Source organism: Onychostruthus taczanowskii, unplaced genomic scaffold (assembly GCF_017590055.1).
Source record: "Onychostruthus taczanowskii isolate IOZ18803 unplaced genomic scaffold, ASM1759005v1 scaffold31, whole genome shotgun sequence".
Taxonomy (NCBI): Eukaryota; Metazoa; Chordata; class Aves; order Passeriformes; family Passeridae; genus Onychostruthus; species Onychostruthus taczanowskii.
In genome coordinates this window covers 6165615-6192579 of record NW_024500461.1, presented here as the reverse complement: position 1 = coordinate 6192579, position 26965 = coordinate 6165615, and the positions used below count along the sequence as shown (strand labels likewise).

The 26965-nt window shown below is 41.9% G+C and overlaps 1 protein-coding gene across 1 annotated transcript in view; it reads right to left on the bottom strand.

Annotated features, from left to right (window-relative positions):
• Nucleotides 1-246: 246 nt before the first annotated feature.
• Nucleotides 247-26965, bottom strand: part of PLXNC1 (plexin C1) — a 70103-nt gene continuing 43384 nt past the window's right edge. Inside the window, exons 19-31 of the mRNA XM_041409864.1 lie at nt 26503-26627; nt 25759-25957; nt 24217-24363; nt 16745-16922; nt 15458-15561; nt 11187-11241; nt 10127-10158; nt 9931-10038; nt 7833-7996; nt 7248-7395; nt 5292-5432; nt 5123-5197; nt 247-3476 (exon numbers count right to left, since the gene is read on the bottom strand). Of these exons, the coding sequence (XP_041265798.1) occupies nt 3372-3476; nt 5123-5197; nt 5292-5432; nt 7248-7395; nt 7833-7996; nt 9931-10038; nt 10127-10158; nt 11187-11241; nt 15458-15561; nt 16745-16922; nt 24217-24363; nt 25759-25957; nt 26503-26627 (1581 nt within the window). The 3' untranslated portion in view covers nt 247-3371. The remainder of the gene's footprint in view (nt 3477-5122; nt 5198-5291; nt 5433-7247; nt 7396-7832; nt 7997-9930; nt 10039-10126; nt 10159-11186; nt 11242-15457; nt 15562-16744; nt 16923-24216; nt 24364-25758; nt 25958-26502; nt 26628-26965) is intronic.

Genomic DNA, 26965 nt, shown 5'->3' with positions numbered 1-26965 from the left:
TTAGACCAGTGCCTCCCCTCCCCAGCATCACCAGAAGTTATATTGTACCTTCCTGTTCTTCGTCCCAACTTCAGTGTGATGGAAGTGTGCTGTGCTGACCTGCACGGCTCTGTCCTGCAGGGCTGGAGCTGCAGCACTGCTTCTCATCTGATGCCACTCTGTGTCTTACACTCCATTCCTTGCGTGACCTTGCATTGTTACCAGCCGTTTGGTTTCTTGTAACCATTTTAAAGTACACAATCAAACTAACCTCCAAATGCTTTTATTCTAGATAAACCCATACAAACACCAACATGTATTTGTCATTTGCACTTTTTTAAACCATTCATTTTAAACAACAGATTAACTTCTGTACAACAGGAATTACTTTACACATGAGTAAGATTTGACTTCAAACTAGATGACTGCAAAATAATGCTCTGTAAGCTAGTGTTAGAAACACGCTGTTTGCCATAGCACTTTGCCTGTAAACATGGGAAAGTAAGTTGAAGAGAAGTTCCTTTTCATTTCTGAGGATGCGCTTAGAACTGCTGTGTTGCCATATTACCCATAATAGTCAGAGGTGATTCTTTTTCTCTGTGTGACAGTAATGGCAAATTGCAGATACGGAAGGTGTGCCAATGTTTTGTGTGCTGACCCAAACCTACCAAAAGAGCCACAATCACTTAATTATACTTCACATCACTTAGTGAGATCCACTTGATGGGTTACAAAGTCCCAGTATGACTTAAAAATGGTTTACTAACAGAGTGACGCTGTTTAGGAGGCTTGAATAAAAGGCAATAATCCTATTCCAGGCTGTAGGTAATGCTACAGGGCCTGCTTCAACACATACTTAATCTCTAGAAATCATTAAAGCTATTGTAGCAAACAAGCAGTAGTACAAATACAGAATAGGACTGATTTTCATTTCCTCATCAATATAAACACATATAGTGAAGTTCACAGGATCAGACCCACGCAAACAGATTATATTTTACAGCTTCTCAAGCAGAAATGTTGACGTTGTTTTTTCTGCCTGTACAGAAGGTTACTGTTGAACAAAACTATCACAGTTCATTTGAATGCACTGCCAGCAAACACCTGAAGTAGAAGAGAACTAACTGGAAAGCGTAATCCGCTCCTGCCTCCCCTTCAGTATCAATTACTGTGCTTTTTCTGTTTATTTGATGCTGCTTTAAAAGGTTAGATTAAGAACAATAAAAATCAAGCCCTTACATGTAGGTATTCCAAGCTTAAGTGCTAGTCAAGACATGGTCCACTCTTTTAGGACAGAGGGCAAGATAGGTTAGAGGTGGGTTGGTTTTTTTCTAATTAAAATTGAACTTATCAAAATACAGTGTGCCAGGCAGAGAACTGCTGAAAGCATTGCAACACTGTAGTGCAGTGTCCTGAACAAAGCCATACATTCCATCAAGTATAAAGTGTAAACTTAATAGCAAGTGTAAGACTTGAAATTAAAAAAAAACCAACAAAGCCATCACAGTATGGGTTGGTTGGTGGCTGCCCTCTCTGGTATGCAAGAGGAACAACTTGTGCAATCACATGGTAGGGAGGGGGCAGAGCAGCAGGACCGTGTTTTTGTGTTTGCTTTTTCTCCACATTAACAGCCCGCCTCGCTTCTGCCACTGGGATTGTGCCTCGGGCCAGCTGCCTTTGTGACCAGAGCAGGCAGCATTAGCACCAATGCCTGAGCTCTGGGGCTCGAACTCAGCACCCTGTGACCCTCCGCTGCCTGGGAATCCTGTGGCTGCTCACAGCCCCAGCACTGGCTTTCTGTACCAAACCTGGGTCACCTGTGCCATTCACAGCCCATGGCACCTTTCCCACTGCCAAGGCAGGTGACAGCTCTTCCCTCTCCCACGGGCCACTCACCTCCAGTGGTGGATCCCTCCAGAAATGTATGGAAATGTATCTCCTTGTCATGAATGCCTTACCTCAAATCTAAGGGCACGTGACAGCCTCAGAACGTGCCTCCTGTGACCGAAGCAGAGTCCAGGCTGACAAACCATTCCAGCTCTCTAGTAGAGGGTAGGGTTGTGCTGGTGCTGTAGCAGAGCTGGAGCCCCAGCTGCTCCTCTGTGGCTTTGCTCAGAAACAACTGCACCAGCCTCATCCCAGCAGCACAGCCATGCCCCTGCTTTCCAGCTGGGCCGACTTTACCCACCAATGCAAGTGTAATGGACACCTTTCCTCCAAAACAGCCAAGCCTCAAAAAACCCCAGCCAGACTAAGGCAGACAGTTACCCCTCCCCACCCTAACCCCAGTCTCAAACCCTCGTCTTCCTGTTCTTAAATATTATTAAACCAACCTTTGACCTGACCCCCACATGCTGGCTTTAGGTCTGTGAGGCCCTTGTACACAGACGGCAAGGCTGGCCAGGACCATCAGCACTGATGCATGGGCTGATCATGCACCTGAGTACAGGTTTGTGCACCAAAGTGCAGCCATTGGCAGCTGCTTCATCAAATCACAAGTGTCCTGATGCAGTGCAGTTTCAGCTGTGAAGCTGCTCACGAGGGTTTCACAGCTTCTTTAAGGATGGAAAGGTCAAAAATGTAAACACAGACTGATGGTGGCTGAATGCCCTTTTCCAAAAGCTTCCCTTCACCTCTTCCCCTCAGTGGTTCGCTTCACTTTGGACATGGAATTTCTAACCTGACAAAGGTAAGTCCTGCCTTGTGGCACTTGGCCTTCCAACCTCAGACCCACTCTGTCTGCTAAACACACTTATCCTAAGTGTCACTTTGGTGCCAGGTTGTTGTTGGGTTTTTTGTTTTGTTTTGTTGGTTTTCTTTTTTTTTTTTTTTTTTTCCTTTTTTTCCTTTTTTTGTTTTGTTTTGTTTTGTTTGTTTTTTTGGTGGTTTATTTTTTCTGAACAGGAACTAGCGAACATTTGACTGGAAGGAAGGAAACTGCAGCTGACCCGTATTCTCACTCTCACAGTTTGCCAAGCTGCTGAAAGGATGTGGCGAAACATCAGCTTTTTCTCTTAAAAAAAAGAGGTAAGCAACTTGCAAGTTCATGTGGGCAACTCTGAACTTACAGTGTATTTTGCACATCTTCTATGTCCTTATTTTAAAGCAAGCAAAAAGCTTACTAGAAGGTATTTTTGAAACAAAGGGTTATGTGTGCTCAAGTACCTAAAAATGCTGACCCTGCCAACATTAGGTTCACTTTCACATGCCCCTGTGTGAATATGTAACCATGCCCATACTTCATTCCCAATTGTAGATTACGTGGAATGGTCAGAGTGGAGAAGAGTGTCCAAACGTTTCAAACCCTGTACATAAAGTCATTCAATACAGTTTTGGGAGCAGTAGCACTAATGTAAAATCCCCCACAGTGATGCTGTGAGTCAGTGCTCTGCTCAATGCCATTTGCATTTTTTCTTTTCATCAAATAAGGCTTTTACTTGCTGGAGCTGTTTCTGGACTTCTTCAAACCCCCGTTCTCGCTCGAGTTTGCTGACAATCTGTTAACAATTAGCAAAAGAGAGAATAAATTTTTTAATGCTTATTTTACTTGCTATTTTTCAAAGCCTGCTTTTCTGTACTCTAACAACTACTGACAGAAAAATGCATTAAGTGCCTGCCTATCTGTAAACATTCTTTTCCGACTTTAACACTTTACTTTGGTAGTTTTCCCTTCAAGTCATTCTGATCACAGGATTTGCAACACTTCCACAAAAGAATGACTGAGCCAAGCAAAAAAATCCAAAGCAAATCCAACACACGCTCACCTCTGAGTGCGAGGCAAGGCCAGTGCTCCAGCTTTTACCCTACAGAAGATTTGCAAGTGATATTTTATTTCTCTTCCTCTGCCCTATAAGCTGAAGGCAATAAACTGTCTCTTTTCCTCTAACTCACCCACTTGGCTCACGCCCAGGTGATAGAATGGAGCACTACTGCTGTCTGAAATATCTGCTGGCAATGCTACACAGGGACAGGTCTCAGTAAACAATGAAAGAGATTTAGCTGCTCCCAGTCAAAAGCCAGAGGGGGAAGAGCAGAGGGAAGATTTCCTTCTAAGGATGGGCTATGTTTAGCCAGTACTAGCTTCAAAAAAGCAAAAATGGGCACTAAGACTAGAAAGTAGACTGAATTCTCCTGTATCAATAATTTTAATAAGCTTAATAAAGGATGATGCCATTTTGAGTATCATCCTTTGTTTCAAGAGGTGAGGATTTCATGCTGAATCCAGGTGATTTGGGATGTTAGAGATCAGAAGTGGTAAGCCAGCTAACAGGTGACTGAGAGCTGGATGACTACAGCAAGTGCTGGTGCTTTGCTGCTGAGGATGAAAGAGAGAAAGGCCTGGTTGCTGGGAAACCCAGACAACCTGCTGGAAGCATAAGGAGGCCTTCAGGCAACACACCCCAGCTGGCTCTTATCTGAGTCCCTGCACAGGCACACGCAGCCTCTGTTAAGGATGCTGAACAAAATGGAGTGGAGAATCCTATCATGCAAAGTGGAGGACAAGGATTTTCTTAGAAAGCAGCTTAGAGGTAGCCTGTGACTAAGTACTTTCAGCTGAGAAAAGATTTCTTTTGTTAGTAATAGCAGGGACTGGAAACTATAGCTCCTTCTCTTTAAGAGAAAGACTATTAGAGGAGAGCATTAAGACAGCTATGATGGGAAAGGAGCAGACATCTCTTGCTTTAAGGCTGTGTGCTCCACCGAGGTGTTTGCACTGACTGTTAAAATGAGAACCCTGGTGCTACAGTCTGATCTGATTTCTGAACCTCCAGGGAAATGGAGCGCGTGCACAGGAGTTGTGGCAGGCATTTGCAGAGACTCTGCAAACACAGTAAAGCAAGAAGCCTCAGCTATATAGGAACTTCCTCAAAACTGCAGGGAAAATGTTATTGCTGCTGTCTCTGTGCAATACAGCAGTGACAGTAAAGGTGCACTGACAAACCTCTGGCCTGTGCCCTCGGAGGGGTGGGGGCTTCAGCCGCCCTGGGGCTGCGCTGCTCCAGCCCCTCAGAGCTCAGCAGCAGCAGCCACGGCTGCATGCAGGAGGGGCTGTCTTGGGAGTGGCACCCGGCAGGCTGCACAGCAGCCCAGCCCTGGTGTTACCCCACATTAAGGATTCAGCTGAAATTGCAGATGTGCTTACCTCGTCATAGTATTTCACTATGTATTTATAGATTTCAAACAAGGCCACTTTCTCATTAAATTCATTTTCATGTTTCTAAAACAGACAACAGTTTTGGTTAGATAGTTCTCCTTTAAAAAAAAAACAACTTAACATGAAAGCAAATGAAGTTGCTGCTTCTCAACCATACCTTAGATTCCTGAGCTAGAAATTCTTCAACCTCTGCAGTGGTCAATGGAGGCAGATCCCTGATGGCTTTGTAGTATGCTTTCACCTCCTTCTTGTAGAGAGGAATGTCTTTAGCATAGAGAAGTTTGTTTGTTGGTGCTTCCTTAAAAGAAAAAATTTGAAACCTTTTAACTTTTCACAGCACAGATTTCCTAAGGTTCCACCTCCACACAGTTAATTGCATCTAATTGTGTCTGTGTGACTCATTTTTCTTTGCTGTGGTTATATGCTAGGAACCAAGATTATGAAACAAAGATGCAAACCAGAGGCAGGATCTCACTAACAGTGTATTGTGTTTCATGACAATTGCCATGTAATTATTTCTATTGACATGGGGATTGATGACTTTTTGTCCCTCAGACATATTTTTCTTTCTCACTTCCTCCTTACAGGTCCCTAGATCTGAAAGATTATGAAAGCTGAAACAAAGAGTCCTAGGCCAAAACCCAATTTACATACAGGATTCAGCGGTACTGCTGAAAGGAAAGTTCCCTGGCAGTGACACACCAGGGAGTCTTGTTAGATGCTGTCCTGGCAGAGGTTCCCCTAAATCTCTTTGGTTCCTACAACTCCTTTCCCTCAGGGGTTTGAGAGCATGGAGAGCTGACTGCCAGACAAGCACAGCCAAAGTGATTTTTCTTCACCCCAGAGCTTCAACAACCCAGGTCAGCATTAAGCTATCCAGGAGCTTTAGGCTCATTTGAGGAAAAAAGTGCTGATGCTTGTGATAGGAGCCAAAGCCCCACCTGGAAAACTGATTTTCAGAATGCAAAAGTGGAGGCTGGTAGTTTCCTGTTTAAGCTCTGGGCAATAAATGGCATAACCATGTGTTACCTTGTCACCACTGCTTCCAATGTGTGATGAAGTAGTTTAAATGTTTATTTTCTAAATGGCTAAAAGATGCTTCAAGATAAAAGCCTAAAAATCATGAAAGTAAATACATTTTAGTACTAAAAGGTCACAAGATGTTTGCTGCATTGCAAACCTTTATCAGGTTTCAGCACCTCTTTTCAAATAGCTAACAGGAACTGTTGTTACAACAATTCTGTACAGTGGATGTTAAGCACAGAAACCTAACAACCATGCTAATTTGCAGTTTTTCCATCAAGGAAGTGATGTGATTAGCTTTAATTTATGATACTTCACTCCTAAAGTAACATAAATAAGAACATTAATTGCTATTTACTTCTAACAGATGAGCAGTTGGATTAGATCACATAGGAAATTAGTCCATTTTTAAATAAATTCTGTTTTTCTTGGTAGTATGAGCCTGAACAAAAGCTTCCTGCTTTGGTCCAAAGAAAAGGAAAATACCCTGGGGGAAAAGGAAGTAATTTTGATCCCCAGAGCTCTGGACACTATACTAAAGAGTTTTTGAATGTAAGATTCCTGAACTTGTTGCTCCAGCAAATAATTTTGCATATAAAAAGGGAGCAGCTAATATATGTGAAAGGAACTGTTTCAAACTTCAGAGGCCTTTCAGTATTCTTACAGCTTTCCCTAGCTTATTGTGTGTGTTTTCTGCACACTGGTGTGTGGCAGACAAAATATGGACTACTTATCAGATAATGTGAATACTTTGAAGACCTTTGTTTCAAACTACATTAAAGCTTCATTAGAACTTCACAATTTCCATTTTCTGCCACCTATTGTGTAAACACACTGTGCAGAACTGAACTGCAGAGAAAACAAGCAGCAGTTAACTATAAATAAGGCATTCTCGTAGCTGTGTCTGTCTGCTGGTGAATTCTTCAGTCTCAGGAGACAGTGCAATGAGGAATGGAAACCCAGTTTAATTAGGCCCCTGACAATTCTGCCCCCAGTATCAGCAGATCCAGGATTTCATCATCTTAATCATTATACAGTTGAAAAAGACATTGCTTGAGAAAGTAGTAGAAGACTGGAGGGGCAGCATTACCTTCCCCAGTGTCTGTTCTGCGAGAGAAAAGGCATCCATGAAGGCTTGTGCGATTACAGACAAACAGCCATCTATGTGTGAAGTCTTCTTGATGTCAAAGACAAACTGGGGATTCTTCAGGATGTTCACCCAGAAGCGAAGAGGAAGGCTAGACAGGAGAAAGAACAAACATCTTTAAAATCAACCACTCAAGTAGCACAACTGCTTTAAAATGGTCCTTAATTGCAACTGCACTCATGGAACAGAGCACTTTCCTGGCTGCTTCTTCACACTAAAAAAGGAGTCAGGGAACAAAGGCTACGGAGCAGACACATCTGTCAGGCACCCAGCTTCAAATAATGCTCTCAATCTGCTGCAACTTCTTACAGAGAATGAAGTCAGCGTGCAGGCTGCACAGACCTGGAAGCCCTGGTGGTTTGTGTTGTATTAAATCAATACACTAAAGTTGCTGTTATCCACAAAGCCAAACCACATCTTATTCCCAGACATGCCAAAATCTTATTCTTCTGACACACCTGACATTTCATTTTTGCAAGTACATTTTCAGAAAGCACATGCACCCCTGCACATCTCCCGTGGGCATACCTGTTGGTTTTCCATATGTGGACCACATCAGGATCAGTAATTTTTTTGCTCTCAGCCTGGGCATCCAAAAAGTCAAAAAAGTACTTGATGGCAACAGGTGCTTTATTGTTGGGTAAACTCCAAATGCTCCTGAAGAGCTTTTCAACAACTGAATGAATTGCCACCTGAAAAGTAACAAAGTTAATATTTTGTTACTATTACACAAGCAAAGAATACCTCAGAGAGCTGTGTGCGCCCGGAGAGAACCACACACAGAAATTACAACAAGCTTGTGGCAAACATCAGGGCCATAGGTTATTGGGAAACAAGACAGTAACAAAAATGAAACTACAATACATCACAATGAGCTCCCTCCATATGTCATGTGTCCTGTTGCTCTGCTTACAGGAGGATCATGGTGAACTCTGTGATAAATCACACATGGGAAGAACCACTTGGGCTAATAAAGACCCAAGTGGGTCTTTATCCCAGCATCAACTCTTGGGATACTGTTGCCACTGTTGTTAAAAGCATTTGGAATTTGTGACTGGAATTAAGAAGAAGGAGAGAAAAAAAGCAGTTTAGCCAGTTTCCTGGGGCACTGGTCTTCCAGGTGCCACCTGTGACACGTGCTCAACACGTGCTCATCAACACTTCACAGCCAAGTGGCTCTGGCACTTGATCTAATTCTAGGATAACAGCTTTGGGTGCTACAAGACACGAATATTAGAGAGAAGAACTGAAAGCTGGATATTTCTGATACTTAAGTGAAGATATTTGGTTCACTAAAGGAAGGGATTGGTTGCTGCTGGACTCACTGACATAATCACAGCATATTTATAAGCAGAGGCAAACAAAGCAAAACACTGTTTTCTGCTTTATTTCTTCACATCTGTTCTGAAGCTCAGTTCAGCCCAATATTCTCTTGACAAGAAGGATTTAATCATATCCCAGAGCCTTGATGAGTCCTGGCCAGTTCATTTCATGGGGTAAACTCTGCAATTGTGTCTGTGTACATGTATGGGAGAGAGGGGAGCAGAGACAGAGACGGTGAGATGCAATTTCCTTTAGCGCACAGCCTATCATGACAGGAATTTCACAGCAAAGAATATCACAGCTCTGTTGTTCAGGGCAGTGTCCTACTTTGCAGGAGATGATTAATTTAAAGCCCTTTAAAAGGTCTGTTTCTAAAAAGCCTGTTCTTTTCTTCTGTACCTTACCACCGTAAGACATTACTGGCTTACTCCAACATTTCCTGAGGGGTCATGTTAGTTTTCACAGGTCATGAGAAATGACCAGTCTTCACTCTCACTTTGGGAACTGTCCCAAATTCCTTCAGATGCTATCAACAAGCTAATTAAATCATGATTGATAGATTTTTAAATGCAAGAAGGTTATAATCATCATCCCTTCAGGCCTCTTGCACAGCTCAGTGTTGTGCAGCCATTAATATTTTATGCAATGTGCTGTTGCAAAGAGCTTTCTAACCATTGGGAGTAAGTCAGAAACAAGATGATGTTACCAGAGGGAGTGAGCAGGACTTATTCCTAAGCAATGCACATTGTATAAATTAGGTACTTGTATTATAAGTCCTAAGGACCTGGCTTTTAAAATTAATCTAGTTATTTTGAATGCTTAATCTGAAACCATAACAGATTATTTCATTTTGTGGGCAGTATCTTGTGAAACTCAGGCTTCAGATGCCATCTCTAAGCCGGGCAAACTCTAGAGCAGATTGAGGAGATTGTTGACTGAAAGCTGTTCATTCCAGAGGGGCTCATTCTCACTCTATGGAGCTCTCTGGTAAAACTCACTTTCCACAGGCTAAATACCAACCTTTTTTCTTTAACCTGAGAAGAAGGTTGTGCTTACTGAGGAGATACTATGTGTAATCAGACAATTTTACAACTCTAGTATCAGAAAACCCAAAATGTGTCTGTCATTGCAAATGGTCATTCCTCATAGTTAGAGGAGTGATTTTTATATGCTACCTTTTCATTTAACATTTGATTTACACACAGGAAGTCTGAACATTTTCTGGTTTAGTTTGTATTTCTGTTCTGCCAAACTATCCAAGCCAACATCAGCCCTTCCCCAAAACAGAGCTTTTACAGTTTACCTTGGTTGACAGAAGTTTTGTGAGATACATTTCTTTCACTTTGAATTTTTGCTTTCCTTTGTGACCTGCTCCCTTCACATCTTTGTTTGCTTCCGAGTCTGGTAAAATCTGTCATGAAGAGATTAGAGAGATTACACAGATCCAAATACAGCTCAGTATTAAATCTACCACTTAGCAGTGGAATGATTCAACTCACCAAATGACAGTGTTCATCTGAGTAGTCCACATCTAAACAACAAAAGCAGAGAGCCATTAATGAAACACACAGCTCCAAGCTTGTGCGTTCTGCTGTGCTCTGGGCCGTGCAGCAGGGTGCATCCAAGATGCCACGCAAGCAGAGCCAGTGTCATCCTTCCCTGCCTGCACTGTGGGGGAAGCCTCTGAGTTGTGCCCGAGTTCTGTGCACCTCCCTAGTGCCAACCTGTAGCTCAGACCACTAAGCTACAGCATCCTCTCTGCTGCTGGGGTAAGCTGGCAGCAATCACAGCTCCTCTGAAAGGAGGACAAGGTGAGATGATTGCAGGGCTTTAAGTCTCTAGGAGTGCTGAGAGCAGGTGGACTGAGGTCAGGCTTGACCACAGTGGCTGGGAACAGACAACCTCAGTTTTGCTGAGGGAGAGGCCACACCAGAGAGATGCACATGTCTCTCCTAACTTTGATGATAAGGAAACACAAGTTAGGAGTGTGTTTCTTCGCAGGGGCTACAGAAAGTTCTACCCTCATCCACCAGCTGGGTTGGAGCAACCTGCATCACAGGGCTAGGTGAGATGAACTGGCCCCCTGTAAGCACCCTTTATCTCCTGACATGCTGTTCAGACAGTGAAGTCAAAGCTTTCAGAAACACACTCAAGAGAATAAGAAAATTATCAAACAGTGGGGATTTTATCATTTGTGTTTCTGGACAGTGCAGCACTATGTGATGCACAGCTCTGAGCACCAGGGAGAGTTGTTCACTCTCTTTGTGTCACCTGGGATTCCCTGTCCTGCTTTCCTGCCTATAAGCCTCTATCTCTAAGCAATCATTTGCTGAGGACTGTAAGCCCTTCTGTCCTTCTTTCCTTTGCCCTCTTTCTTCCTTTTAGGCCCACTGTGCCTGCCAGAGGCCCAGAGCCAAGGCTCTTCATTTGGCTCAACTATATCAAAGTACCAATTCCTCTGACCTCCTGTAGACCAAGATACAATCTGTCTCAGCTCAGTTGTCTGCATTCCCAACCATTCTGCACAAAAATTTAAATGGGTCACAGTGAGTTTGTTACCTGATCGGGTATTTGCCTTCTTTTTGAAGACCTTTATGGTTGCTCCATTTGAAATCTGAAAGAAAAAACAAACATATCATGCTGAAATAAAAGTGCTTAGAATTCACAAAAGCCTCAGTTTCATTTCCTCTGTCCCTCAGCCCGTGGCAGTGCAGGACAGCCCAGCCTGCTTTGTTCTACCACAGCGTGCACAGCCTTCAGCAGGCAGCCAGGGCTGGGTTTTCAGGCAGGGGCAGTAGCTGCACCTTGTCAGCATTACCCAGTCAGGTGGGAAGGCACCTCTTCCAGTGCACCAGCCTTGAAGACCTTTCCCTTCCTTTGATTTTTCTGATTCAGTCCATATGTGGACACTTTCATTTTCATGTATTGCTCTGCACTGTTTCTTGCATCCATTTTTCTATAGATTGCTCAGGTTAAATTCTCTGTGCCCACTGCAACAGAATCTTATGGGAAGGTGAAGCAGAGAGGTGTACACCAAGGTGAATTCACTCCTGGTCCTCTTTCTTTCAGCTCAGTCTGTTCTACCCATGTTCTGTGGAGGGGCCATTCTGAGGGTTAAGCCTGGTGCTCCCAAGAACTATTTTCAAACTAAGCAAAATATTTATACACCATAAGATCAAGATCCATATCTTACCATCTTGGGATTTCTAGGAAAAATCTACCTCCTCCTTCCCTGAATTTATAGTGTTGCCAGGATGTTACACATTATCTTTAAAACAAACTGGCAAGCCATGCTTTTATTGTCAAAGCGTAACTAAAAAATGGCTCCCACTGAGAACTACACCACTGCTCTGCTATCAAATGTTGATTCTTGCCAAGTGCTAGTGTACTTGCCTCTATAATTACAAAAACAACCGGCCAGTTCTAGGAAGGGATCTCTGCCAAAATAATTTAAGTGTTTTTTAAACCTTGGCAGCCAGCCTGGTGTGAGAAACCAGTTTAAACATTAAGATACTCTATCAAAGGCTGTGTCTTGTGCCAAAAAAATCTGCACTTACATTTGCTCCTGGAAAGTAAATGCAATCTATTTTATGATTTTTTTTGCAGAGATTCCATCTATCACACAGACTTTCAGAACTATTTTAGATAGCACAGAACACTTGAAAACCACACTACAAATAGGAATATGCTGTAAGGCTAGCTTGTGAGGGGATACCAACACCCAGACAGTCCTCTCACTTAGCCCTGAAGACAGATAAACAGGAACAGTGCTAGCCAGCAGCTCAGCCCCCCCGGAGCAATGTGGGCAACATGCTGCCTCCATTCCCTCCCCAAGAAGTAGGAGGGCAGCTCAGTGCTGAAATGTGTTGACTTCTGTCCTGAGGGAGATGGGCAGAGCTCAGAGGGAGAACTGTGCTTCCCTCCAGGAATCTGAAGCATTGCTGCAGAGCAGCCATGACCAAAGCCAGCACTCTAGGTTTTATTTTTGGGACAAATTATGCTTTTAGCAGTGAGTAGACTATGCTTTCCCTTTTTTATCGTTACTGCAGCAGCCATACTTGCTGTTTCTTACAGTGTGATCCAATTTTAAAAAAACCGACCCAATTAAAAAACCCCCTTCTTTTTGCATCTCGCTGTCTGAATCACTTTTTGTGGTGGGCTGCTCCCATGGACATCTGAAAAAATGTTTGCTTTGTCAGTTGCATTATTGAGGGGGACAAACAGGGAGAAGAGAGATCTCTTCCAATCCAGACAACATGGAATACAGCTACTTTGCAAACCAGAAGACATGGTAGTGTGGCTCTATGCCTCTTGCTCCCCAGGCCTCCTGTCCTCACTGTAATCCAGTCCTTGCCAGTGAGCTCTCAGGATCACATTCAGTTTTGCTTGATGGGGCTCTGCCTGCTCCTGGAACATGTGGTACCCTTAACATTTGAGAAACTGGAGATCTGTGACTGGACAGCAGATCTGAAAGTGACTGTCCAGCTCTCTTCTTGTGTGGGGAATAGGATGTCAAGATAATTACCAACTTTCTTGTCATGGCTTGTGGTTATTTTCATGGAAGTGATAGTATAGACCTCATAAATAAACACATCGATAAACTTGCTAGGAGCCACAAAAATAGAGCACACAGGCCAGAGGCATAAGAGAGTCTAACAGTACAGTGGATTTTTTTCTCATCACAAACACTACACAAAAATTCAAATGCACCATTCTTGCATATTTTAAAAATCAGTGTAGAAACTAAGTCTACTTTTTCAAGATTGATTGGTGACTATGGGACCTTCACAACACAACCCTCATGCTCCAGTGTCTTAAAAAGGTTTGATCGTACTTCCCAATTGCTAACATCTGGTTACTTTCTAGCATTTAAGGCTGGTAAAAAAAAAGAAAAATTCAGGCTTGCCACAAAACTCGAGGCATTGTTGAAATGTAAGCTGGAATTTCTCAGGCAATGTTACTGCCCTCATAGAGTGTATGCAATGTTCCTTTTTCTTGCTATCTAGACACTTTTACATTCCTTTTTGTATCAATATGCATACAAGAAAATAAACCAGATATGCTAATGGATAATACTTGTCACTAAGCCACTGCCTAAAATGCCACTGAGCTTTTGCCTAAAATGTATGTTATTTTGTCAGTGTCAGAAAATGTGAACTAAAATATGGAAGAGACATGCCGTACAATTTCCATAAGGCAGCTGCTAAGCTATAATTAGTGTAGTTACAGCTTTGCAAAAACAACTGCACCTCCTACCTAACTTGCATCTGCAAGAAACCCTTGCCTGCAGAAACCTCAGACAAAACAAGGGCTGGGACAAAGATACCCAGGGATGACAGAGACCATTGGAGCAGACTTACTTGTCATGAGGTCTGACACCCATGGGCCACAGCATGCCATGAGCTCCAGGCATACAGAAGGCTGCTGGGAAAAGCAGGGAGCACCTGCAACAGCTGCCTGTGGAAAAGAGGCAGGTACTGCTGCACTGGACAGAAGTTCAAACACCTAATCTAATTCAAATCTACACTGACCTGTGCTGCACAGGCTCAAACTGCAACACTACAATGTCCTAATTTGTACAAAATCTCTACAAGTGGAGTGGAGGAGGTCACGTGTTCATCTACAGGCAAGATTCAAGACAGGCACAGGAAAAGCCACTGGATGGTGACTCAGGACGCCTGGGTTCACTGCTGAACCCCTGTGAGGTAAGAAGAGCAACAGATGCCCGCAGAAATCTGTAAAGTGACTCCAAATGAGCTTGCTTCAGATCTAAGCAGCCTTGTTCTCTGCCCAGGATACAAAGTCCTGCTAGAAATCCTTGTTTCTCTATGGATGGCACAGTACTTGCTCATGCAGACAGCAACATGTTCTGTGTTGGCTCAGGTTGCTCAGCACCACACTGCACTGCACAGCACAGACCTATGGCACCAAAAGTTCTAAATCAATAAAAATTTATGAACTTGTTAAGAGCCAGACTTTCAAATTCAATGAGGCATGAGAAAAGATCTGTATAAGCACTCAGCATGATAACCTCCATTACCAAAATCTATCTGTAAGCATCCCATGTGAACTTCCATATCACCTGAGGCCAATCACCTGCTGCACATTTTCCTCCAACACCTCACTCTCTATTTTGACTGGTGTCACTGAAAACTCCTCAGAGAGGAAATGCTGCTTGCTACGCTTTCACAGTGTGCTGCAGCCAGGAGGGCTCTGCCACCAGTTGCAGTTTTGTGTGTTGTTGCAGTGATGGACAGATTATTGCAGCATTGCAAACAACTGCTTTACAGAGACAGGTGGAAGCAGAGGGGAAGACATGGTACAAGTGCCAACAGCAGATGGAAGCAGAAACAGAGAGAGAAAATGGCAAGGAGACTGACATAGGAGGTATCAAGAAAAGAGGGAGAAGAGCCATCAATCCTTTTTATTCTGACTCGCAATGAGATTTCAGAAGTATCAATACTGCCTGTTCAGATAATCAAAATATGAGGTAGGATGAGGTAAACAGTTGCTCATGGTGCAACAAAAACTTAACAGCAGAGACTCAAAAAGACCCAAGGCAATGTTCATAGCTGGAAATCAGATTCTGTTTTAAATGAAATACTTGACAGAAGTAACAGTTTACCTGGTATGTTTGAACCAAGCAACTCTGAAACAAGGAAACCTCTGAAAAGCAACAGAAAACATGACTCATTGGCAAGAATGTTGTGTGCCACTCAGTTCTTTCCTTCTGTTGCTGATGCTCAGCTATGACTTCAAGCCATGCAGATCACATTTGAGAGCTGTGGAGAAACACCTTCTCAACTCATTGGTCTGGCTTCTGTGCTTACCTCGTAATGGCCGATGGTATTTAGTTTCCTTATCCCATCATCCAACACCTCTGAGGAACCATCAATATCTAACAATTCTCTTTGCTGCTCCTCAGACACAAGTTCTGCAGTATGAAAGCAACAGAAAACAATTAAACCTCAATGGCATTCTCACTGTACTGATATTTGTAAAGAAAAACAACACTCAACTATTTTTGCACCAGTGACTCCCAACTGAGCTGCTTCTCTCTATCCTTGTGCTAGGTCACATGAAAGTGGTTTTGCACTCCTACACTTCTGATTCCTTTTCTGGGGTGACAGCCTGGGTGGCTTCCCTTTCAGCAGGTTTTGGTGCTTCACTTTGTGTTGGTCAAGGTAGAGTTTTTGGAGGTGCTTTCACCTAATTACTATTCTGCTGCACAAGTGGGTCCTGCTGTTAAGGTTACATTGGGACTAGAAGAGAGGTTCCACAAGCCACTTCTAAGAGGTCAATAAAATGAGCTGTACAAGACTGACACAGTACTTGTGAAGGGTGGTCAGGCACTTGTAAAGGATACAGACATCAAGACATCAGATATGAAAACAAATGATGAGCACGTGCCAACATAGAGTCTGAGATGGTGAGGAAGTATCAACACCTTAGGGAGCAAATGCCAGCAATATAGAGTTAGTTAGGTTTCCTACCAGGGTGCGTAGGAAGTGGTATGGTGGTGGTAGCTACAGACCATGGGCTTTTGAAAACCCAACAAGGAAAGGTGGTTTGACTCATCTGCTGGAACAGCCTTATTTACATCTGCAGATATTGTAGGTGACTTCGTGAGTCACGGGCAAATTATTATATAAACCTATAAGATTTATTTGAAAGCTCTCCTGATCAAGGGCAATGTAGGCCTGTAGGAAGGAAGGAAGGGAGGTAGGAGGAATAGTACATAGGGACTAAAATACTTGACAATCATGATATGTGTCATCTCATCCACTGACAAAATGTAACAACCAGCTGTACTTAGGTGGACGGGCCTGCCACCTTACTTACCCCAGACAAGGAATAGGGAAATTCTATATGCATAATAAATAACATCTGTTTGTTAATTGCAATGCTGAAGTCCTTGCAGAAGTGAAGCAGATACAGCTCCAGTGTTCTAACTGATAACATAAATGATCTAATGTTTGCCTCGAAATTCCTCACAAAAGCTACATTCCATATGAACGCTGAAAAGAATCAAAGCCAAAGGTAGGCATTCCTAATAAGGAAACTCCACAACAGACCAGGAAACTCCATGAAAATACAGCATAGTGACATTCTCATACCAAGACCAATTTCATCCAGCTGAAGACCATAGAGAAAGCCATTCTTATTAAAGAAAGCCTGAAGGCTCTTCTCCTTGGCTTGGCCTATGGTGTCGCAGTCCAGAACATTAACTTGGATGGTTTGACAGGCATCTCCACTCTCGTTTTCTGGAACCTTTTCAAAGATAATGTTCAGCGTCTGGGGAAAGAAACACATGTTATTCTGACTTACAGGGAACACCTGGCATAGGAAACCTACAAACGCCTGACAGACTTTCAGCACCCGAGAGATTTTCAGCATATTTATTATTGAAGTTGTTTCAAATAAAGATTATTTGAAGGAATTACACAAAGAAGCATTTATAATTCTTCCTGTTCATAAAATGAAAAATAGATATATGTATAACTATATATTTTCAAGAGTGTAATTTGTCTTCTGCTTTTGTGCAAATATATTTCAGTGAATTACCAAAAAAAAAAAACAAGAGAAGAGGAAGAATTACAATGCATGTTCTAAAAAAGCAGATCTTTTATGTAAAATGAATGCCTTAACAGCAAAACTGTAAGTGACAAGAGATCTGATAAGGCTGCTGAGTAAGCAGTCATGGTAAGCATGATTGATTCAGAGTGGCTGGAAAGCAGTGTTAAAATGCATATTTACACCAGCAGATTATGCTGAGTGCCTTATATCCCACAGAAGGTACACCTCCCCTGGAGGTGTCGGCGTCTGTCTGCGTACAGCCCTGTCTCTGGAGGCAGCACAGACAGGGCTGCCACAGCAGCAGTGAAAAGAGAGAGCAGATAGAATCTGCAAAGTGGTACAGATCTGCACAGAAAAGTGCATTGTGTCCTATTAGTTGTTATTTCAGCTCAAACACCAGGTCTGGTTACAGCACCCCTGCCCTTCAGCTCATTGCTACTCTTGGCTGGGACACAACTCCTCTGCTAGGCTGCACACAAGCTGAGTAGGGACTGGAGGGAGCTGCCAGTGACACTGAGTGACCATCTCCAGGGAATTTTTTTTGGTCAGGTCATATTTCTGATCAGGTCAGGCAGATTAACTGCTAGAAGGCAGGGAATAAGGGATGAGCACAGAATTCCTAAGTTGTAATTGCAATTGCCAAGCAATAACATCAGAAATTTCCAGTGCCACAGCCTGCTCTGTGCAGTGAAATTGCTGTTCAGCTACATGGACACAGGTGTTCTGCTGGAGATGTCTTGGGACAGAATTAAAACAAGTGTTTTAGGTACCAGCACTTGATTGCAAGTGGCATAGGAAAATAAATGTACTCAAACCATTCTGGCTGCTGAACAGTTCTGGTGTAACATTTATCTTCTGACTGAAATGAGAGGACTCCAGGTGTGACTCTGAAGGACTGAGCATTAAAACAGGAAGCAAGTAAATAATTTTTTTTTCTCTGCTGTCATGTGAAGGAAAGAATTTCTGTTCAGGTTGTTGCAGGGACAACTTTCCTAACTTCTCAGAAAAAATGACAGTTATTAATAGTTGTAGAATAGTATTTTCTGCTTATTACCCAGCAAGAGTGGAAATTACAACATGCTACTGGTGAAAAAAAGTAGTCCAATGCAACAAAAATTAACTTTACTGTCTCTACAGAAGCAAAGGGATTATTAAAAACGGGGTTGCAAAACGAGTAAGATTATGGCTTAAGAAAGACTAGAATGTAACTGAAGTAACAGGGAACAACTTAATCAGAACACTGAGATGTTTAATTGTGAGGAAAATGAGTCCATGGAAAGGACAGATGGAATGAGAGACAAGGATATGTGGGAATTGCAGAAGGAGAAGCAGACTGGACACCATGCCTCAGGTTGGGATTTCATGCAGAAAATTAGTAAAAAAATATATTGGCACAGCAATGAGGGAGTCATGCTTGGTTAGGCCCACAGACCAACTGTACAGACAGCAGTCCTGTCCTTGACTCTGTCTGCCCTGAAGTCATGGTCTTGTAGGATTAAAATGTGGACAGGGACTAACTGTATTTTGTCCTTGGAAAACTCATTTTAATCAGCCTTTGCCCCTTCTAGTCTCTGAACTGATCTTTCTGAAGTAGATCCTTGCACTTTAACTGATGTTGATTTGGCCCTTCATCCTTGGAAGCATTCCTTTCCTTCTAACATTATTCCTACACTGCAATATTCATGTTCCTGCTCCTGCTTCATTTTCCACTCCTTTCAGACCATCAAGAGGAACTGTCTATCTCTCTTCCTCCTTTCCTTTTCAGCATATACTCTCACACAGGCTGCACAGGAATGTGCAGCCTCTTCAGTCATTAGCACATGGGAGCCCTCCCAGTCCAGCTCCACTTGCTGCAGGATGACAGCACTGTGAAAAGAGAGTAGTCACCCTTCATGTCAGTGGAATGCAAGTCATGTATGGACTCCTTAAGTGAAAGTATCCACAGTGTGAGGATAATAGGAATGCTTTATAACTCAAAGAAGTGGTCAGATGGGAAGGAATATTTAAACACGTAAAAGTCTCTAAGCCATGAGAGCCAGATGGTTTTGCTGATAAGATTTCCTGCAGAAGTTAATCTTAAGTGATAAAGCAATTGATGGGGAGCTAGGAAAGCCAATTATTATTAAGTTGTCCCTCTGCAGCTGAAGTTTTCATAAATCAGATTCAACTGTCTGACAGCACAGTCCCTGGCTTTAGAAACCATTAATCAGAAGCTGACAGTCACAGTCACTATACTTAGACACATAGTGCAGAACTAGAAAAAGAAACAGAAGTTATTGTAAAGTTATGAAAGCCCTTTTATGATCAGCTCTGGAGGTCAGAAAATATATGAGAAATCACGGGAGGCCATGTGAAAGTCGAAAGAAAATATCATCAAGCCTTTTTCTAAGCTCTCTCACTTTGCAGAGGAAACAAAAATACTATTAACTTAGCAAAAGGTTCAGGAGAAAATTATAGAACCTGGTTCAAGCTAATAATATCTAAAGATGAGATTTCACACACTAGAAATTATGACAGCAAGACAAAGTCACAGTACTCTTCAGAAAAGCTTTAACATGGGTTGTAAGAATTGTTAAAGGCTACTTAAGGAGAAGGTGGCACCTGCCACTATTTGCACAGGAACTAGCTTGGAACCTAGCTACAAGACAGGAACAAACCTAAAAAAATGTATTTTCACTCAGGCAGTCACAGAAATAATGATATTTGAAGACAGTATATGCAGATGGATTTTCAGATTTGTAGTTTCCTTGAAAATTAATTTCACACAATGAATTATTTAGCAGAGCTATTAATAACCGTAGCAGATAGTAAATGAGATGTGGTTTAATAAGCAATGTGATAATATCATATTTTCTTAGAAATAAAGAACAATAATCTGGGCTATTTAAGGACTCTTCATTACCCTATGCATCAGCTATGCATCTGAACAAATCATATTTCCATTTATCAGACAGACAGAAAAAAAACCTAAAAAATCCTCTTTTGATAGGTGAAAGGCAATTTATGTAAAGAGTCAGTACCAGGATGTACCATGTAACAAAACTGCCTTAGAACTCCTCCCATCTCCCAGACTGAAATACAATCAACAGGAAAAATGAGGTTGATTGTATGATCCTTCTGCAGCAGCCAGAACAGTCACCTGTGAAGAGGTTATAGAACAGCTGTAGAAGAGTTAGCCAACTGGCACAGAAAATGGTGCAGGAGTTAAATTTAGGTAGATGGGCACTACACAAAGGAAGGGCTGTGCTGTTGATCCTCCTGTATATGACACTCAGTCTGTCTCTAATCCAGAGGACTCTCCTGTAGCCAACATCTGCACTGCTCACTTTGTAGTGAGGGTTGCTGTGTTCTTTTCTGCTGATAAAATCCCCTTATGTCACATGCTTTTAATAGCTTCCTTATCTCTCACAAAGTGTGACTAATAATACCACAATCATGATGTCTTGTTAGGAAATTGGTTTCCTTGTCTCTGCTTTACTCCCTTACAGCCCACCCACTTTTTTTAACAGCCCTCTTTTAACTCATAAAGCAGTTGAACACTTTAAACAACCTTCCACAACGTGGCTTTGCTTTACTTTTGATAAAAGGCAGTTGGCTGAACAGGTGAATTAGATAATTTCTTCCCATCTAAAAATGCAAACACATTTCAGCAAAGCATCCAACAGCCCAAATGCCTTTTTTAAAATAAGCTGTGACTCCTCAAAGGAATGCTGGAGCACCAAGCCCACCGTAAGAAGTGTCCCCTGGTTTCCCACAGAAGACACACCACTGAGAACATCTCCTATTCCAGGCTGGCATTTTCCATTCAAAATGAAGCTCTCCAGTGAAACACTAGCTCTCAGCTGTGGAGCACACTCCTTCATCAGTCACTGAGCAAATTATCTGCCAGGGGTGCAGCTGCTTGTCTGCCTGTGAGAGAGCAGGCTTGCTTCCTCAGCCTGAGAAAAGGATCCATGACACATCCAAGTCTCTTTCAAGGCAGCTTTATTTCTCAGTACTCAAATATAAGCACAGCATGAAAGAGCACAGCTTCTCAGCCCGTACTTGACCAGCGCTTTTAGGAGCATCTTTCCTTCAATTCCTCCACTTGAGTATGTACTTCAGCAGCCTATCTCTGTTCAATGCCTCACCCTTTCTAGCAGAGAGGGTTAACAGTAGGGTGTGGGGTGATCCAAGGTCTGTGGCCTTTTAAAAAAAGGCATGGGGCCCTGCCAAGGAACAGCTCTAATGCAATTCAAACACTACATGTTCCTAGGTTCTCTTTTTTTTCTGGTTACAAATGGCCTGAATGTTAAAAAACCTCTCCTGACCTGTGGAGCTCGCCCTGATTTTTAGGAGCCTGTCTGCATCCTGCTTTTACTGGTTTGGAACTGAACTCCCAGTCCTGAAAGGAGAGATTCTCATGCAGAGCACCTACACCCTTGTTTGTATCCTGTTACTGATTTGAGAATTGAACTCCCTACCAGATGTATCCCTGTATCTTCAAGTGCCTACACAGCTTAAAAAAAATCTGGACACCAAATGTGTGCAGATTTGCTTCGCCATCTCTATATCACCCTCTTTTTGGCTGTATTTTTTTATGCTTTACTCTGGAGAGGTAGATTTTAATGTACTGCAGTTGTAGGGCTGGGGAAAGGGGAAAACCAAAATACCAAAAAATACTGCAAGACTCAGAATGTAACTTCAGTGAGCAATTGTACAAGTGCACTTGAAAACTCAGATCAGAATTTATTCCATTTAGAAAACAAAACCTGCAATCCTTTAGGCAGAAATGTTCTCCCACAGTACGGAGAAAACACTTGTTTCCCAGTCTGTAAGCTTACAGGTCCTGCACATCAATGCAGTGCATCTGAAGTGGTGTTAGTGAAGGAAGAAAACTGACTACTTTCTCTTTAGCCTCCTGTTAAATGCTATTTTTGAAGGGAAAATGTGCACAGCTGGCTTGCTTCTCCAGCCCAGAAAGCCTCACCACTCCACCTAAGTCTCTTCACAGCACAGTTTCAGCTTCCAGCGTAAATCTCAGACAAACCACCTAACAAAACCGTTTCCCAGTCCAGCCAGAACTACAGTCCTTGAATTTCATCTCTGCAATTTTATTGCAGGAGTTCTCTCTCCTTTTGTGATGGTTTTAAAGGGAACATTCATCCCTTCCCAGCTAAGCCCAAGGAATGCTGCAGCTAAACGGGAAAGCTGATCTATATTAACCCTATAGCTGCATCATTATCTCCTATTCAAAAGCAGGAATACAAAGTACACAGGCAGGAAACAAGGTTCAAGAAGGACTGTAGGCTCTCACTTCCTCATCCATCTGCAGTGTTCCCCAGTGATAGCAAGTCCTTCAGACCACTTACCTTTTCTCCTCTTCACTGCAGTCTGACCACAAGGCCCTGTCAGTGACTGAATGCATAGAAGTAGAAAAAGTATTTAAGGTTCTTCAGCAGTTTCAGAGTCAGCTATCCCCCCAAGGGGCTCTCAATTTGAATGTATGCTATAAATAAGAAAATGTTTCTGTGCAGTCTACTAGTAACAGGCATATTGATCTTGCTCTGCATCACCACTGCGTTTTGCATCCTATGAATACATACAGCAATATATTTAGATTTACTCTGGATCTCAAATACATGCCAGCATGCAGCACACAAACAAGGAAACCTAAGATCTTGGACTATGTATTCGATTTTTAGTCACAAACTTCCTTTCCAAATGCAACTGGTAACAGCTTGAAGTACCTTCAAATGCAGCCTCTAACAACAGCTTTGTAAGAAGAAGATTTGACTACTGCTTTATCAGTTTGAAGCTTTCATTAGAGAATGACAATTCAGAAATGGCTCTCAGAAATGTTGCCATTTCAGTGAGTTTCCTATGTGGCCCAATGAGAGAAGTCCAATGGACTGCTGACCACCCAAATTTTCCAGTCATGTAGTCTACTTCAGTATATGGCATCTTAGCACCTCCAAGTTCTTGCTTCAAAACAGGAGACAGGCAGACCTGGAAACTTCAGCCCTACCACGGACTTAGCACATGGGCTCTGAAAAGGACTGAAAGGACAGCACTTGAACTGTCCTTGCTGTGGCCATTGCTGCCTGCCAATTTCTGCTCACAAGGTGTGAAGCCCACTGTTCAGCACCACCTCATTATGTCACATAACTCTGACTGGAAGCCAGGAGTTAAGAAGCAAGGAAGCTACAAAAATAACTGGAAATACACATTTTAAAGTTCTCAGACCTAAAATCACTTGGAAACTCTTGAGCAGAAAAGTGCTCTGGTTATTCTGAATACCCTTTTCAGACCTCCTACTCTAAAAGCCACAGTTTTTACATGCTCCAAATTGCAATAATCCCTTCTCATCTCAGTGTCACAATGACAATCAGTAAGGGAATTCCAGCTTTCAAAGATGTTTGGGTGCAACTGGAAAACAGGAAGTACTTAGGTGCTTTGAGAAAGGCAAAAAAATCTATGGTAAATTCAGAAGCTTAGCTAGACCTCACAGATATCTTGTTTTTAACCAAGCAACTAAGTAAAATCCACCATGCTGTAACCTTGCTAATTTGAAGATGATCTGGTGCTAATAACATGGAAACCCACAGCAAATCATTGCCTGAAGATTAGTCACATGTAAACACAATAGAAAAAAAACAAAACAAACCCTCTGCATTCCATTCTTTCATTCATTTGTAAAGTGTAGTTTAGTTTTAATTCATGTTTATATTTTTGTAGTATACTTTAAAATAGGAATGTTTTTTTAATATCCTGAGACTTCATTAAACCTACTCTTTGGTGATTAATGCATGCTGTGAAGTGAGGAGTAAGTGCTATTTGTGAAATGTATATTGGAGAAACACCAGCTAGTTAAACTCTTAGCATGTTTGGAAACTTTATCATCAATAACAGTTTTACTATCTGGGCACTTAACCACTACCTTAGTGTCTTAAGAGCCTTATTTAGCTTCTTAGAAACAGAGAAAACATTACAGCTGTCCATGCCTGGAGGAAACACAAGCTGGCAAACATACCACTGTTTTGAATTCAGACACTTGCCACAGCAGCCAGTCTTCATTAAGAGTGTACAGGGCTTTGCAAGTTATTGCGTCAACAGGGCCTTTGTTTATCCTCTGATTGAGGGTTGTCACCAGCAAATAGAAAGGTTCACCAATTGTCTCCTAGGACAGGGAAAAAATAAAAGAAACATTTATTTTTGCAATCATTAAATGAGCATGAATAACTAGAAAAAAATCAAGTGTAACAAATGGTGCTATTTCTTTTTAAGTAACTCATTATCTTGCAATTATAAAATAAAATCCCTCCAAGCAGATTTATGTAGTTATTTGTTTAACCTCCATCTTTTGCTTTTCAGTGTGAAAGTCTCATGCAAATAGCAAGGGACATCTGGAGTGAGTGGCAAGATAGCTCACAGCCCCTTGCTGTGCACAAGTACACTACAGACAAGCTGCTCCTACTCCACCTGGCAGACACTTCCTAGTTCCACCAAAGAGTGGGTGGGGGGTGAGACATGCACATGTTCACATGCATACTTCAGCTACTTCTTCCATTTTCAGTCTTTTGAGAAAACAAGCTAACAACTAATTTCCTTTTGAATTGGTGTCTTCCCTTTTTGTCTCTGAAAAATGTCTTGGGAGCAAGCTGGTGAGACTTACCCTGGTGTATCAGCCAAAGAGGAAATGAAACTGGGGATTTCCTCTCCTGCCTAAACCCCAGGGCTCAGGAAAGCACCTGAGAAAGGAAGGATGTATCTCTATTTCCACGTGACACCATTCCTGCAGCCCAGCTAAGGCGTCTCACTAGCACAGCTCTGTAAAAATGTCTGGTGTATTGAGAACATATCTCTGGCAGTTCCTTGGCACCCTCCTCGGTTCCAGGAAACCACTGTGAACTGCTGAGCCTCAAACAATTCTGCTGCTGTATTAATGCAAGCACTGATGAGAGTGATACCAACAGTGCGATAGCATCACGTTGATAAGAGAGACAGGAAGAGTAACCAAACACTGAAACCAGGAACAAAGTGCTATCAAGTTACTAAAAGAAACAAATATTAAAATGAAACTAAATGCTCATTTTGTTTTCACCTGAGGTAAGTTAGATCTTGAAATCTGCAATATTGCTTGGAGGTTGAAAAGTTTGGAAAGAAATTTAGTTTTCCAAAGGATGGTATTCCTTAAATATCCATTTCTTGTTAGTTTTCCAACAACTTGCATAGATGGGTACCACTGCATTTTATCAAGTGTATCAGTCTTTCAATATGATCACAATACATCTCACTGGGCTGAAATGTCTGCTATGAGACAAGGATATGCTGGAATGACAAAATTAACCAAATCTTGGCCAAATACATGACACGATCATTGCTTGGAGATGTGCTCTATTCCTGAATTCCACTGATGACAGCCAGCTAAGTCACCTAAACTAGAAGAGTGCACACTCATAATGTTAAAGGCTAGACTGAATGCTTTAAACTGAACCCTCTGACAGCTTCTATGGAAAAAATCAATTAAATAAATTCTCTGCATATCTTTTGTAGTGAAAAGATGTACACATACCCGGAGAAATCCAGAAAGGCAGACAGACATCCAGTTTGTCAGCAATTTTTCTACCACAGATTCAGTTCGCCTGAGCAGGAGCTTAGGCTGTACATTGCTCGATTGCTCCATCAAGTCCCTTGTCAATACTTCCAAAATATGGGTCAGATAAACTAGCTTAGTTTGTAATGCAATTGTCAAGAAGGATGCAAACAAGCACCTGTGGGGGGAAAAAAAGAATGCTCTAATTCTGGAATTCCTCCTCCCAGTCATCTTTAATAAATGAAACACATTTTAGTGCAGTTCATATCCTAAGTTCTTCTTCCTCAGGCACATAAATTGTCCACTGTTCTCTACAAAAATATCAAAAATGCAAGTCCATCTGCTCTTGTGATTATTTTTTAAACACAGAACGTGTGCCTCTAAATTTAATTTTGCAGAACAACACCTGCTTCAGTGACAGAACATTTCTAAACTGTAGAACTGTTGATCTAACTGCAGGAAGTGTTTACAGTTTTGAACTGAGTTTTCCTGCTCGTTTGCCTCTTTGTTTATATGTACAAACATTCCAATTTCTCTTTAATTGCTTGTTTTAATGGCAATGTTTTTTCTTCCTCAGTGAGTACAGATGGAGAAGGAAAAATGCTCCAGAGTACTGCGACCTTGTTTTGCAAAAAGTAGCAAATACATTTGTGTGCTACAACCCATGTTGTTTTTTCCTGCTAATTCTTTTTCTTGAAGATGATAAGTATAATCATACTATACCTGTCTTTCACAGAGAAATTTTTCTGCTTTTCAAGGGTGTGAATGAGAGTAACAAGAAAGTTCTTGTTACAAATTAAAGCATGCAACATGTTGAAGCTTTCATCCTTGCTCGTTTGGTCTCTGCTCTGGAATAGTTAAACAAAAATAAGCAAACTGTAGTTTGGCTATGATGGATTCTTAATGCTCATAAAAAAAATGGAAAGACACATATGAGATAAGATCCTGGCCTCATTCAAATCAGTGGGAATTTTTCATTTATTTAAGGTGTCTCAGGCTTTTATCAAAAATGCATTTATGTTTGAGTACAACACGGAATGTACACGTGCAGAGCATACATTTTCTGCCCTATATGCAAAGCAATATCAATAGTTAAGTTTGCCCACCATTTCCCATGATGAGATTCTGTTTTATCTAAGTAAGTCAAACACACATTGGATAACAGCACCTTACACTTGAAACTCCT